Genomic DNA, 14445 nt, shown 5'->3' on the forward strand with positions numbered 1-14445 from the left:
GGCGTGGAAGAAAAGACTTAAAACTAACATACATTTTGTACCACTGCTGTGCATAAATTGGGTTAAAAAAAGAGAACTAAAACAACTAAAGAATAAATGATACAAAGTAATATAATTAATTGCCAAGTCGTATACAACTTAATGAATATATGAATTCAAAGAAGAAAGAACAACGTAGACTGTAAGGGTTGCTGAAAGCTTCATTTATGTTGTTGGTGAGACTGAAATGGATTTGAGTTACAAAAAAACAAAGGGAGGAGGTATATCAGGTGAAGCCAATAGTATGAATAAAGACACATTGATAGGAATGAACAAGTTGTGTTCAGGAAATAGATAATTGCTAACAGTGGGTAAGTTTTTGAGGGGAGAGGTAGTATGGGACTAGATTATGGGGGGCCTGGAAATGACCCATAATAGTTGCATAAGCATACGATATTCAAGAATGAAAATACCGTTGGAGGTGGCCAGTATTTTAACTAGCTAAGCAAATGTTTCTCTTTGACCAGATTGAAGAAATGGCAGTAAACCTATGGAACTGGGCACTTACCATAGGAGGAGGTTGGCATGTAAATGAAGAGCGGAAAATTAAATGTACGTATACATATTGTGACATGTATTATGAGGAGTGTTCTTACTATATATTGGATAGTGTTCCTGCAGTTTAAATAATGTTTTGGCCAGTTCTTAGATAGAGATTTGTTAAAAGACAAACAAAACAACCCAGGAACACTGGTTTCTCAAGCAAATGGCCTCCCTCAGTTTTATGATTTTTTTCAGAGGTTAGCTCCTTATTAACAAACGTTTAAAGGTATCACTGCAAGAAATAGTCTGGAGGAGAACAACAAAGATGATTAAAAGGTGAGACAGTGAGAACTTAAAGAAATGTTAAAGGACATGGATTATTTCTCATGGAGATGATCAAAATCTTCAGGGTTCTGAAGGACCATCAAATAGTAGTTTCCCCTCTATTAATAATAGAATAAGTGTTACCATATGACATACTCAGATTTTAAAAAGTGTAAAGAGTAGTTTCCTCAGGAAGTGGATTGATAAACATTGGAATGAGTTACCGAGAAAAACTATGGAAATGATTTCTACCTGTGAGAGCAAACAACAAGAACGAAAAAACAAAAATCTCAAACTAAACTCATCTTCTTGGATGCTTTGAATGTGGTCCACTGTCTGGCAATGTTCCAGTGCTTTAGCTAAATGGGCAAAGTCTAGTGTGCTGACAGTTACTGATTTTCAATAGGCATAGTGACAGCAAATGCATTTATGGGAAGTATATTGCTCATTATAAAGAATACATTGACGTAACAAACCAAAGGGTGAACCTCTGGACTGCTTGACATTGTAAAGACAAATGACTTTTATCTGTATGCAACAAATAGAATTTACTACTAACTATCTTTGTGAATATAAACAAAACTGTATACAACTTCCATGTAGATATAGGGTAATTGTGCTTAATATAATCAATAATATACTTACTCATGAGTCCACTCTATTAGCATGTTTAGAGAACAGTTCTAGCTCTTTAACTCTTAGATAAATTGATATCATTGCTCCCAGGAGCCTTAGATCCTGTAGTTATGGGGAGGTAAGAGCTAGGAATTTATCAGTGGAAGAAACTTAGTACACAGGTGAACTGTGTGATATTAAAGTGCATTAATTCTTAACTCCTACCGTTCTGCATATGAAGAAATATTGCTTTAGCTGTTTACTGCTTATCAAATAGGGATATGGTAGATGAAGTGGCTGTGACAGCCTCTTCCCATGTACTGTCTCATTTCTTTTCTTCTTTTCTTTTTCTTTTTTAAGGGAAGGCAAGGGGTGAGGGCAGAACCACACAGTGTTGATGGGATTTGGGCCAGGGAGATGAGAGAGCTAGGGAAAAGAGAATGTTAAAAAAAAAAAAAAAAAGCGGGGGGGCTGTAAGAGGAAAAATACTAAACAGGTAAGGAAAGTGGAGAAAAAAGGGGAAGCAAGGAGAGGAGAAAGGCAAGGGGGGAGAGAAGAAGAGGGAAAGGCAAGCGATAAGAGAAGAAAAGGGAAGGATAAGAGAACGGACAAGAGACAGTAAAGAAGAGAGTCCTATGTACTGTCTCAGTTCACGTAGCAGTTCTTAATCAGATATTTGGGTGCTTGTTATGTGTATCATACTTTTTTTTTTTTGAGACGGAGTCTCGCTCTGTCACCCAGGCTGGGGTGCAGTGGGTGGATCGCAGCTTACTGCAAGCTCCGCCTCCTGGGTTTACTCCATTCTCCTGCCTCAGCCTCCCAAGTAGCTGGGACTACAGGCGCCCGCCACCTCACCCAGCTAGTTTTTTTGTGTTTTTCAGTAGAGACGGGGTTTCACCGTGTTAGCCAGGATGGTCTGGATCTCCTGACCTCGTGATCCGCCCGTCTCGGCCTCCCAAAGTGCTGGGATTACAGGTTTGAGCCACCGCGCCCGGCCTCATACTATTTTTGATACAGTGGAGAACAGATTGTTAGTGCAGGAGGCCTCCAAGTTAAAATAATTTTATTTAAAAAATATATTTATTGGAATATATTTTGTTTCCTTAAAAACAAATTTAGTGTGCCTGGATTATGTGCTATGTGATGAAATAAGTCATGAAGATTTATAAGCTATAATTCTTTATCACTTGGAGGAATTATGGAACAATGAACAGGAAAGTCAGAAGTAGATGAATGACTTGTAAGTTTTAGTTTTAGACCTGTTGCATTTGAGATGACAATAAGGTTGGAGATGTGAGACTAGAGCTTATGAGAAAGATCAGGACTGAGCCTATAGATTTGGCAATGATTTACACAGAGGTGGTAGTTGAAGACAGAAGAGTAGTTGAGTTCTCTGAGGAAAAAAATAAAGAGCAGTGGTTCTTAAATATTGGTATAAATGAGAATCAGGCTGGTCGTGGTGGCTCACGCCTGTAATCCCAGCACGTTGGGAGGCCTAGGTGAGTGGATCACCTGAGGTCAGGAGTTCAAGACCAGCCTGGCCAACATGGTGAAACCCTGTCTCTACTAAAAATACAAAAATTAGCTGGGCATGGTGGTGCGTGCCTATAATCCCAGCTACTCGGGAGGCTGAAGCAGGAGAATCTCTTGAACCCTGGAGGCAGAGGTTGCAGTGAGCTGAGATCTCACCATTGCACTCCAGCCTGGGCAACAAGAGTGAAACTCCGTCTCTCCCCCTCCCCCCCAAAAATCAGAATCACCTGTGAAGCCTGTGAAAAATACAGATGCCCAGGCCCTACCATTGGTGGTTTTGATTCATTTAGGTGCAGGATGAAACCTGGGCATATCTATAATTTGAAAAATATCTCAGGGCTTCTCATGCACACCAAAATTAATCAGTGGTATTGAGAGAAGAACAAAGTAATGAGATTTTAACTCTGAATCTACCAGCTTCAAAGTTAAAATAAAAAGAATAAAGATAGATGACCAAAAGGAACAGTCAAAAAACTCTACACGATATTGGCTGGGCGCGGTGGCTCACGCCTGTAATCCCAGCACTTTGGGAGGCTGAGGCAGGTGGATGACGAGGTCAGGAGATCGAGACCATCCTGGCTAACACAGTGAAACCCCATCTCTACTAAAATTATGAAAAATTAGCCAGGCGTGGTGGTGGGCTCCTGTGGTCCCAGCTACTCAGGAGGCTGAGGCAGGAGAATGGCGTGAACCTGGGAGGCGGAGCTTGTAGTGAGCGGAGATCAGGCCACTGCACTCCAGCCTGGGCGACAGAGCGAGACGCTGTCTCAAAAAAAAAAAAAAAAAAATTCTACTGGAGATTTATTAGTCATTTATTGAGTGTGTTCTCCTTATAGGGTTCTTATACCATTTTATGGTATGGAGTAAATGAAAGGGAAAAGGTAAGGTACCAGAACAAAGATACCAATCTTAAATTATGCTTGAGGATTTCGGAAAGAATAGTTTAAAGCTAGATAAACAATAATTTACACATTTATAAATGTCAGAGGGTACAACCCTGTGTTTATCTAAAGTCAATTCAATTTCAGGCTGTGGGTAGAGCAGAGTAAAGTGGATGTTCAAAGGTATCAGTCACCAATTACCTAACCAAGATGTTTATAATATAGAGGGGTCAGGAACAGGCTGGTGAGAAGACAAGACGGAGCTACAGCAACAAAGAAAACATCTTTATATAGAAGTAGCATTCTGTTTCAGCCTCAGCTGCCTTTGGCTTGAAGACTTATTGGTGATAACTATAAACAGCTGGATTACGAAAGTGAGGATTGGAGCAGACAAAGTTCTTAGACTAAGATATTTCCCACACAAGGACCAGGATATTTCAGGCCAAGGGAGTAATTTTTTTTTTTTTTTTTTTTTTGAGACAGGATCCGGCTCTGTCACCCAGGTTGGAGTGCAGTGGTGCAATACTGACTCACTGCAACCCCTGCCTCTTGGGCTCAGGTCAGCCTCCTACCTCAGCCTCCCAAGTAGCTGGGACTACAAGGCATACACCATCACACCCCACTAATTTTTGTATTTTTTGTAGATATGGGTTTTGCCATGTTGCTTAGGCTGGTCTGAAACTCCAAGGGAGTAATGTTTTTCAGAAAGGTTATGGCCATTATGAAATGTTGCTCTGAAGTTAAGGAAGGTGATCTTTGAGAGTGCAGTTTTAGTAAAGTGGTAAGGATGCAAAACACATTGCGGACATTTAAGGAGATGAGTGAGTAGCAAAACAGTAGAGCTAGTAGACAGACTTTTCAGTTCAAGAAGTTTGTCAATCAAAGGAAGAGGAGAAATGGATGCAAACTTGAAGCATAGTGGGGTTAGTTGATTTTTTTTTTTTCAAGGTGAGGAGATGGGTACGTTTGAAGGTAGAGAAGAAGGAATAAGTTGAGAGGGAGGTACTCAAGATACTTTTAGAAAGGGGCAATAATTGAGAGACCAGAGTCTTTGAAAATACTGAAGGATTAGCAAACTTTGGAACTTTGGAATAAAAAAGGAAACATTTTCTTTTTCTTTATTTTATTTTATTTTACTTTAAGTTCTGGGATACCTATGCAGAACACGCAGGCTTGTTACATAGGTATACATGTGCCATGTGATTTGCTGCACCTATCAACCCATCATCTAGGTTTTAAGCCTGCATGCATTAGGTATTCGTCCTAATGCTCTCTCTCCCCTTGCCCCCACTCCCTGACAGGCCGCGGTGTGTGATGTTCCCCTCCCTTGTCCATGTGTTCTCATTGTTCAAGTCCCACTTATGAGTGAGAACATGCGGTGTTTGGTTTTCTGTTCGTGTGTTAGTTTGCTGACAATGATGGTTTCCAGTTTCATCCATGTCCCTGCAAAGGACATGCACTCATTTTTTATGGCTGCATAGTATCCCATGGTGTATATATGTCACATTTTCTTTATCCAGTCTATCATTGATGAGCATTTGGGTTGGTTCCAAGTCTTTGCTATTGTGAATAGTGCTGCAGTAAACATGCGTGTGCCTGTGTCTTCATAGTAGAATGATTTATAATCCTTTGGGTGTATACTCAGTAATGGAATTGCTGGGTCAAAATGGTATTTCTGGTTCTAGATCCTTGAGGAATTTCCACATTGTCTCCCACAATGGTTGAACTAAGTTACACTCCCACCAACAGTGTAAAAGCGTTCCTATTTCTCCGCATCCTCGCCAGCATCTGTTGTTTCTGACTTTTTAAATGATTGCCATTCTAATTGGAGTGAGATGGTACATCATTGTGGTTTTCATTTGCATTTCTCTAATGACCAGTGATGATGAGCTTTTTTTCATATTTTTTTTGGCCGCATAAATGTCTTCTTTTGAGAAGTGGCTGTTCATATCCTTTGCCTACTTTTTGATGGGGTTGTTTGTATTTTTCTTGTAAGTTTGTTTAAGTTCCTTGTAGATTCTGGATATTAGACCTTTGTCAGATGGATAGATAGCACAAATTTTCTCCCATTCTGTAGGTTGCCTGTTCACCCTGTTGATAGTTTCTTTTCCTGTGCAGAAGCTCTTTAGTTTAATTAGATCCCATTTTTCAATTTTGGCTTTTGCTGCAATTGCTTTTGGTGTTTTAGTCATGAAGCCTTTGCCCATGCCCATGTCCTGAATGGTATTGCCTACATTTTCTTCTAGGGTTTTTATGGTTTTAGGTCTTATGTTTAAGTCTTTAATCCATGTTGAGTTAATTTTTGTATAAGGTGTAAGGAAGGGATTCAGTTTCTGTTTTCTGCATATAGCTAGCCAGTTTTCCCAACACCATTTATTAAATAGGGAATCCTTCCCCCATTGCCTTTTTTTGTCAAGTTTGTTGAAGATCAGATGGTTGTAGATGTGTGGTGTTATTTCTGAAGCCTCTGTTCTGTTCCATTGGTATATATATCTGTTTTGGTACTAGTACCATGCTGTTTTGGTTACTGTAATCTTGTAGTATAGTTTGAAGTCAGGTAGTGTGATGCCTCCAGCTTTATTCTTTTTGCTTAGGATTGTCTTGGCTACACGGGCTCTTTTTTGGTGCCATATGAAATTTAAAGTATTTTTTTCTAGTTCTTTGAAGAAAGTCAATGGTAGCTTGATGGGAATAGCATTGAATCTATAAATTACTTTGGGCAGTATGGCCATTTTCGTGATACTGATCTTTCCTATCCATGAGCATGGAATTTTTTTCCATTTGTTTGTGTCCTTGCTTATTTCTTTGAGCAGTGGTTTGTAGTTCTCCTTGAAGAGATCCTTCACATTCCTTGTAAGTTGTATTCCTAGGTATTTTATTCTCTGTGTAGCAGTTGTGAATGGGATTTCACTCATGATTTGGCTCTCTGCTTGTCTATTATTGGTGTATGGGAATGCTTGTGATTTTTACACATTGATTTTGTATCCTGAGAGTTTGCTGAAGTTGCTTATCAGCTTAAGGAGCTTTTGGGCTAAGACGACAGGATTGTCTAAATATGCAATCATGTCATCTGCAAACACAATTTGGCTTTCTGTCTTCCTAATTGAATACACTTTATTTATTTCTCTTGCCTCATTGCCCTGGCCAGAACTTCTAATACTGTGTTGAATGAGAGTAGTGAGAGAGGGCATCTTTGTCTTGTGCCAGTTTTCCACAGGAAAACTTCCAGCTTTTGCCCATTCAGTATGATATTAGCTATGGGTTTGTCATAAATAACTCTTATTATTTTGAGATATGAGAGCTTTTAGCATGAAGGGGTGTTGAATTTTATTGAAGGCCTTTTCTGCATCTATTGAGATAATCATGTGCTTTTTGTCATTGGTTCTGTTTATGTGATGGATTATGTTTATTGATTTGCCTATGTTGAACCAGCCTTGCACCCCAGGGATGAAGCCAACTTGATTGTGGTGGATAAGCTTTTTGATGTGCTGCTGGATTCGGTTTGCCAGTATTTTATTGAGGATTTTTGCATTGATGTTCATCAGGGATATTGGCCTGAAATTTTCTCTTTTGTTGTGTCTCTGCCAGGTTTTGGTATCAGGATGATGCTGGCCTCATAAAATGAATTAGGGAGGAATCCCTTTTTTTTCTATTGATTGGAATAGTTTCAGAAGGAATGGTACCAGCTTCTCTTTGTACCTCTGGTAGAATTCAGCTGTGAATCTGTCTGGTCCGAGAGTTTCTTTTTCTTTTTTTTGGTTGGTAGGCTATTAATTACTGCCTCAATTTCAGAACTTGTTATTGGTCTATTCAGGGATTCGACTTCTTCTGATTTTGTCTTGGGAGAGTGTATGTGTGCAGGAATTTATTCACTTCTTCTAGATTTTCTAGTTTATTTGCATAGAGGTGTTTATAGTATTCTCTGATGGTAGTCTGTATTTCTGTGGGATCAGTGGTGATAGCCCCTTTATCATTTTTTATTGCCTATTTGATTCTTCTCTCTTTTCTACTTTATTAATCTGGCTAGCAGTCTATCTATGATATTCAGTTAATCTTTTCAGAAAATCAGCTCCTGGACTCATTGATTTTTTGAAGGATTTTTCATGTCTCTATCTCCTTGTGTTCTGCTCTGATCTTAGTTATTTCTTGTCTTCTGGTGACTTTTGAATTTGTTTGCTCTTGCTTCTCTAGTTCTTTTAATTGTGATGTTTGGGTGTCGATTTCAGAACTTTCCAGCTTTCCGATGTGGGCATTTAGTGCTATAAATTTCCCTTTTAACACTGCTTTAGCTGTGTCCCAGAGATTCTGATATGTTGTCTCTTTGTTCTCATTGGTTTCAAATAGCTTCATTATTTCTGCCTTAATTTCGTTATTTACCCAGTAGTCATTCAGGAGCAGGGTGTTCAATTTCCTTGTAGTTGTGCGGTTTTGAGCAAGTTTCTTCATTCTGAGTTCTAATTTGGTTGCACTGTGTTCTGAGAGACTGTTTTGATTTCCGTTCTTTTGCATTTGCTGAGGAGTGTTTTACTTCCAACTATGTGGTTGATTTTAGAATAAGTGCTATATGGTGCTGAGAAGAGTGTATATTCTGTTGATTTGGGGTGGAGAGTTCTGTAGACGTCTATTAGGTCTGCTTGGTCCAGAGCTGAGTTCAAGTCCTGAATATCCTTGTTAATTTTCTGTCTCTATCTATCTAATATTGACAATGGGGTGTTAAAGTCTCCCACTGTTATTGTGTGGGAGTCTAAGTCTTTTTGTAGGTCTCTAAGGACTTGCTTTATGAATCTGGGTGCTCCTGTATTGGGTGCATATATATTTAGGATAGTTAGCTCTTCTTGTTGAATTGATCCCTTTACCGTTATGTAATGCCCTTCTTTGTCTTTTTTGATCTTTGTTGGTTTAAAGTGTGTTTTATCAGACTAGGATTGCAACCCCTCCTTTTTTTTTTTGCTTTCCATTTGTTTGGTAAATATTCCTCCATCCCTTTATTTTGAGCCTATGTGTGTCTTTGCACGTGAGATGGGTCTCCTGAATACAGCACACTGATGGGTCTTGACTCTATCCAATTTGCTAGTCTGTGTCTTTTAATTGGGGCATTTAGCCCATTTACATTTAAGGTTAATATTGTTATGTGTGAATTTGATCCTGTCATCTTGATGCTAGCTGGTTATTTTGCCCATTAGTTAATGCAGTTTCTTCATAGTGTCCTTGGTCTTTATATTTTGGTGTGTTTTTGCAGTGGCTGGTACTGGTTTTTCCTTTCCATATTTAGTGCTTCCTTCAGGAGCTCTTGTAAGGTAGGCCTGGTGGTCACAAAATCCGACAGCATTTGCTTGTTTGGAAATCTCTTGCTTATGAAACTTATTTTGGCTGGATATGAAATTCTGAGTTGAAAATTCTTTTCTTTTCTTTCTTTCTTTTTTTCTTTTCTTTCTTTCTTTTTTTTTTGAGATGGCATCTCACTCTGTTGCCCAGGCTGGAGTGCAGTGGCGTGATCTCAGCTCACTGCAACTTCTGCCTCCCGGGTCCAAGTGATTCTTCTGCCTTAGCCTCCCGAGCAGCTGAGACTACAGGCATGTGCCACCATGCCCAGCTAATTTTTTTTTTGGTATTTTTAGTATAGACAGGGTTTCACCATATTGGCCAGGCAGGTCTTGAACTCCTGACCTTGTGATCCTCCTACCTCGGCCTCCCAAAGTGCTGGGATTACAGGTGTGAGCCACTGCACCCGGCTGAAAATTCTTTTCTTTAAGAATGTTGAATATTGGCCCCCACTGTCTTCTGGCTTGTAGGGTTTCTGCAGAGAGATCCACTGTTATTCTGATAGGTTTCCCTTTGTGGGTAACCTGACCTTTCTCTCTGGCTGCCCTTAATATATTTTCCTTTGTTTCAACCTTGGAGAATCTGATGATTATGTGTCTTGGGGTTGCTCTTCTTGAGGAGTATCTTAGTGGTGTTCTCCATATTTCCTGAATTTGAATGTTAGCCTGTCTTGCCAGGTTGGGGAAGTTCTCCTGGATAATATCCTGAATTGTGTTTTTCAACTTGGTTCCATTCTCCCCATCACTTTCAGGTACATCAATCAATCGTACGTTTGGTCTTTTCACATAGTCCCATATTTCTTGGAGGCTTCGTTTGTTCCTTTTCACTCTTTTTTCTCTAATCTTGTCTTCATGCCTTATTTCAGTAAGTTGATCTTCAGTCTCTGACATCCTTTCTTCTGCTTGATTGATTTGGCTGTTGATACTTGTGTATGCTTCACGAAGTTCTCCTGCTGTTTTTCAGCTCATCAGTTCATTTATGTTCCCCTCTAAACTGGTTATTCTAGTTAGCAGTTCCTGTAACCTTTTATCAAGGTTCTTAGTTTCCTTGCATTGGGTAGAACATGCTCCTTGAGCTCAGAGGAATTTGTTATACCCACCTTCTGAAGCCTACTTCTGTCAATTTGTCAAACTCATTCTCTGTCCAGTTTTGTGCCCTTGCTGGAGAGGAGTTGTGATCATTTTGAGGGGAAGAGGCATTCTGGTTTTGGGAATTTTCAACATTTTTGCACTGGTTTTTCCTCATCTTTGTGGATTTATCTACCTTTTTGATCTTTGAGGCTGGTGACCTTTGGATGGGGTTTTTGTGTGGGGGTCCTTTTTATTGATGTTGATGTTGTTGCTTTCCGTTTGTTAGTTTTTCTTCTAAGAGTCAGGCCCCTCTTCTGCAGGTCTGCTGCAGTTTGCTGGAGGTCCACTACAGACCCTGTTCACCTGGTTATCACCAGTGGAAGCTACAGAACAGCAAAGATTGCTGCCTGCTCCTTCCTCTGGAAGCTTTGTCCCAGAGGGGCACCAGCCTGATGCCAGCTGGAACTCTTCTGTATGAGGTTTTTCTAGATCCCTGTTGGGAGGTCTCTCCCAGTCAGGAGGCACCGGGGTCAGGGACCCACTTGAGGAGGCAGTCTGTCCGTTGGCAGAGCTTGAGTGGTGTGCTGGGAGAATCCTCCTTGTCAGGATCAGCTGCTCTCTTCAGAGCCGGCAGGCAGGAAAGTTTAAGTTCACTGAAGCTGTGCCCACAGACGCCCTTTCCTCCAGGTGCTCTGTCCCAGGGTGATGGGAGTTTTATCTATAAGACCCTGACTGGGGCTGCTGCCTTTCTTTCAGAGATGCCTTGCCCAGTGAGGAGGAATCTAGAGAGGCAGTCTGGCCACAGCTGCTTTGTCGCACTGTGTTGAGTTCCGCCCAGTCCAAACTTCACCTTTTCTTCTTCTTCTTCTTTTTTTTTTTTTTGAGTTGGAGTTGGAGTTGTGTTCTTATTGCCCAGGCTAGAGTGCAATGGCATGATCACAGCTCACTGCAACTTCCGCCTCCCAGGTTGAAGAGATTCTCCTGCCTCAGTCTCTCTAGTAGCTGGGATTGCAGGCATGCACCACCACTCCCAGCTAGTTTTTTTTTTTTTTTTCTATTTTTACTAGAGACATGGTTACACCTTGTTGGTCAGGCTGGTCTTGAACTCCTGAGCTCAGGTGATTTACCCACATCAGCCTCTTAAAGTGTTGGGATTATAGGTGTGAGCCACTGTGTCCAGCCAAAAAGAAACACTTTCAAAAATTTTCAAAACTGGAAATTGAAGTTAGTATAAATATACGATTAGTAATTATTTTACCAAAAGTGTTTTTTAGAACAAATTAATTTTGTTAAGTGATGAATAGATTTTACACTTTATGATGGGCAATAGAAATCTGACCATTTCAATTACCCTGTAATTTCTGCTAGGCAAATCTTTTTTTCAAAGGACTATTAATTAGAAGTGGTGTTAGCATAGGTAGAATGGCTGCTGATATCTAACATAAAGGTAACTAGTTCATTTATTTGTGAAGCTGTATTTTAAAACTTGAATATGTTTTATGCTGAAATAAACTAGAGAAATAAAGAGGTTATAATTATTCAAACTTCCCTATTTTCAAAGAAAATGAGCTATATAATGAAGTTGTCTGTATTTTCTAAATTTACTTTAAGAACTGTTATGACATCTACAGAAAAGAGTATGTTTAGGCCAGTTGTGGTGGCTCACACCTGTAATCCCAGCACTTTGGGAGGCTGAGGTGGGAGGATTTCTTGGGCCCAGGAATATGAGGCTACAGCGAGCTATGATCATGCCACTGTATTCTAGCTTGGGTGAGTGACAGAGCGAGACCCCCTCTCTACAGAAAAAAATTATATATATATATATATATTTAGAAAGTTTCATGTTTTAGGAGAAAAATAAAAAACTATTCTGATGTCCAGAGATTTTGTCAGATGTCGAATAGCTTTAGGTCAATTGAATTTAGAATTATTTTTCTGTTAACATGGTATACACAAGAGCATCATGTGGAATCAGGTATTTTTAGTGAGTCTTTGGGACTTAAGGCTTTAAGAAATTAAAATTTAAGTATTAAATATCTCTCTAGGCTGGGCACAGTGGCTCACACCTCTAATCCCAGCACTTTGGGAGGCCAAGGCGGGTGGATCACCAGAGGTCAGGAGTTCGAGACCTGAGTCCCCGTCTCTACTAAAAATACAAAAATCAGCTGGGCGTGGTGGCGCACGCCTGTAATCCCAGCTACGCGGGAGGCTGAGGCAGGGGAATCACTGGAATCCGGGAGGCAGAGGCTGTGGTGAGCCAAGATCACACGTCACTGCACTCCAGCCTGGGCGACAGAGTGAGACTCTGTCTCAAAAATAAATAAATAAATAAATAAATAAATAAATCTCTTACTGAAGCATTCAGTAAATGATCCATTTAATAAGTTTCAGGTCATTTACTTTTGAAAACTGATTTTTTAAAAAGGCTTTTACGATTTTTATTTTTAATAACAACAAAACTGGCTTCCTTTCAATCGTCTTTTATCTTTATTGGTGTATATAAAAGGAGAATGAATGTTTTGTGTTTATCATTGCCTAATTACTGTTTTGCAGTACATTATGTTGCTTGCAAGTTGCTGAGTATGTGTGAAGCTTCATTTGCCTCAGAACAAGGTATTCAACGACTGATTATGGTAAGTCTTAATTTAGGAGAAAGTGGAGATGAAATGAGATGGTTGTTACTTCTATGAAAATGGTTAAAGTTAGTGTGAAACTGGAAGGGGGCTGAATCTTTTAGTGCTATTCTTTTTTGGTGGTGTTCCTTTTATAATGATATATTTACTACAGTTAAAGTTCTCAGAATACTGTAGTTATTATAGTGGTTCAATGAACCAAATACTGAACTTATAATTCTGGGTTGATGATTTATTTTTTACTTTTCTCACCTCTAACTTGATAGAGTAACTGTTTCTTCATCTAAGGGAATGGTAATACTTAGTTCTAAATGAGTTTTTCAAATGAAAAATTTGAAGCACTAAGTAAATAAGGAAAAGAGTACAGGATTTGAAGTCTGAAGACCTAGGTTAGGTCTGCCACTGACTAGCTATGTGACATTGGAAGATTACTTAGTTTTCTCATTTGTAAAATGAAAATGGTAATATCTACCTTAGAGTGTTATAGAGTTAAAATTAGAGTTTTTGTGAAAAATGCTTTGTAAACTATAAAATGTATGCGTAAGTACATAGTGGTAGAATTTGTCCATGTAAAATGCTATGACAACAGCCTGATAAATCCTGTATCATATATAATATGATAAAACTGAGTTGAACTCAGGGTTCACCTTGCGTGTTTTCCTTATTTCAAAGATTGTAGCCACTCCAGTGCCTTCACACAGTTATAGCTTCTCTAACTCTAAACAAGCTTTTAGGGTTGTTTAGAGTGGGACAGTCAGTTTGAATTGAGCTATTTCATCATGGCTGAAAGTGGAAGTCTTCCTCCTCTTACATTTCTGTTATTTAGAAGATTTAAAAAAAAATTTTATTTTGAGAAGGAGTCACACTGGCTGGAATGCAGTGGTGTGATCTGAGCTCACTGCAACCTCCATCTCCTAGGTTCAAGCAATTCTCCTGCCTCAGCCTCCCGAGTAGCTGGGATTACAGGCATGCGCCACCACGCCCGGCTAATTTTTGTATTTTTGGTAGAGACAGGGTTTCACCATGTTGGCCAGGCTGGTCTTGAACTCCTGACCTCAAGTGATCTGCCCACCTCGGCCTCCCAAAGTGCTGGGATTACAGGCGTGAGCCACTGCGCCCGGCCTAAAAGATTCATTTTGTAAACATTTATTTCCACCCCCCAAAATGCAAATGTATGTTTATGTAAAATTAAGTTGTTCAGAAAAGTAATTAAAGTAATAAAAAGTGATTTTCTGCTCCATCCCTCTCTATCTGTTCTCTCTCTCTCTCTCTTTTTTTTTTTTTGATAGGGTCTCACTCTGTAGCCCAGACTGGAGTGCAATGGCATGATCTCGGCTCACTGCAGCCTCCACCTCTCGGGTTCAAGTGGTTCTCCTGCCTCAGCTTCCAGAGTAACTGGGATTACAGGTGTGCCACCATGTCAGGCTAATTTTTTTTTTTTTTTTTTTTGAAGTAGAGACAGGGTTTCACCATGTTGGCCAGGCTGGTCTCGAACTCCTGACCTCAAGTGATCCACCTGCCTCGGCCTCCCAAAGTGCTGGGATT

At 39.8% G+C, this 14445-nt stretch overlaps 1 protein-coding gene across 1 annotated transcript in view; it reads left to right on the top strand.

Annotated features, from left to right (window-relative positions):
* The window catches only part of LOC105476659 (testis expressed 11), a 325115-nt gene that overhangs the window by 39174 nt on the left and 271496 nt on the right, over positions 1-14445 (top strand). The window contains exons 4-5 of the mRNA XM_011732780.2: positions 507-591; positions 12821-12900. Of these exons, the coding sequence (XP_011731082.2) occupies positions 507-591; positions 12821-12900 (165 nt within the window). The remainder of the gene's footprint in view (positions 1-506; positions 592-12820; positions 12901-14445) is intronic.

Source organism: Macaca nemestrina, chromosome X (genome assembly GCF_043159975.1).
Source record: "Macaca nemestrina isolate mMacNem1 chromosome X, mMacNem.hap1, whole genome shotgun sequence".
Lineage (NCBI taxonomy): Eukaryota > Metazoa > Chordata > Mammalia > Primates > Cercopithecidae > Macaca > Macaca nemestrina.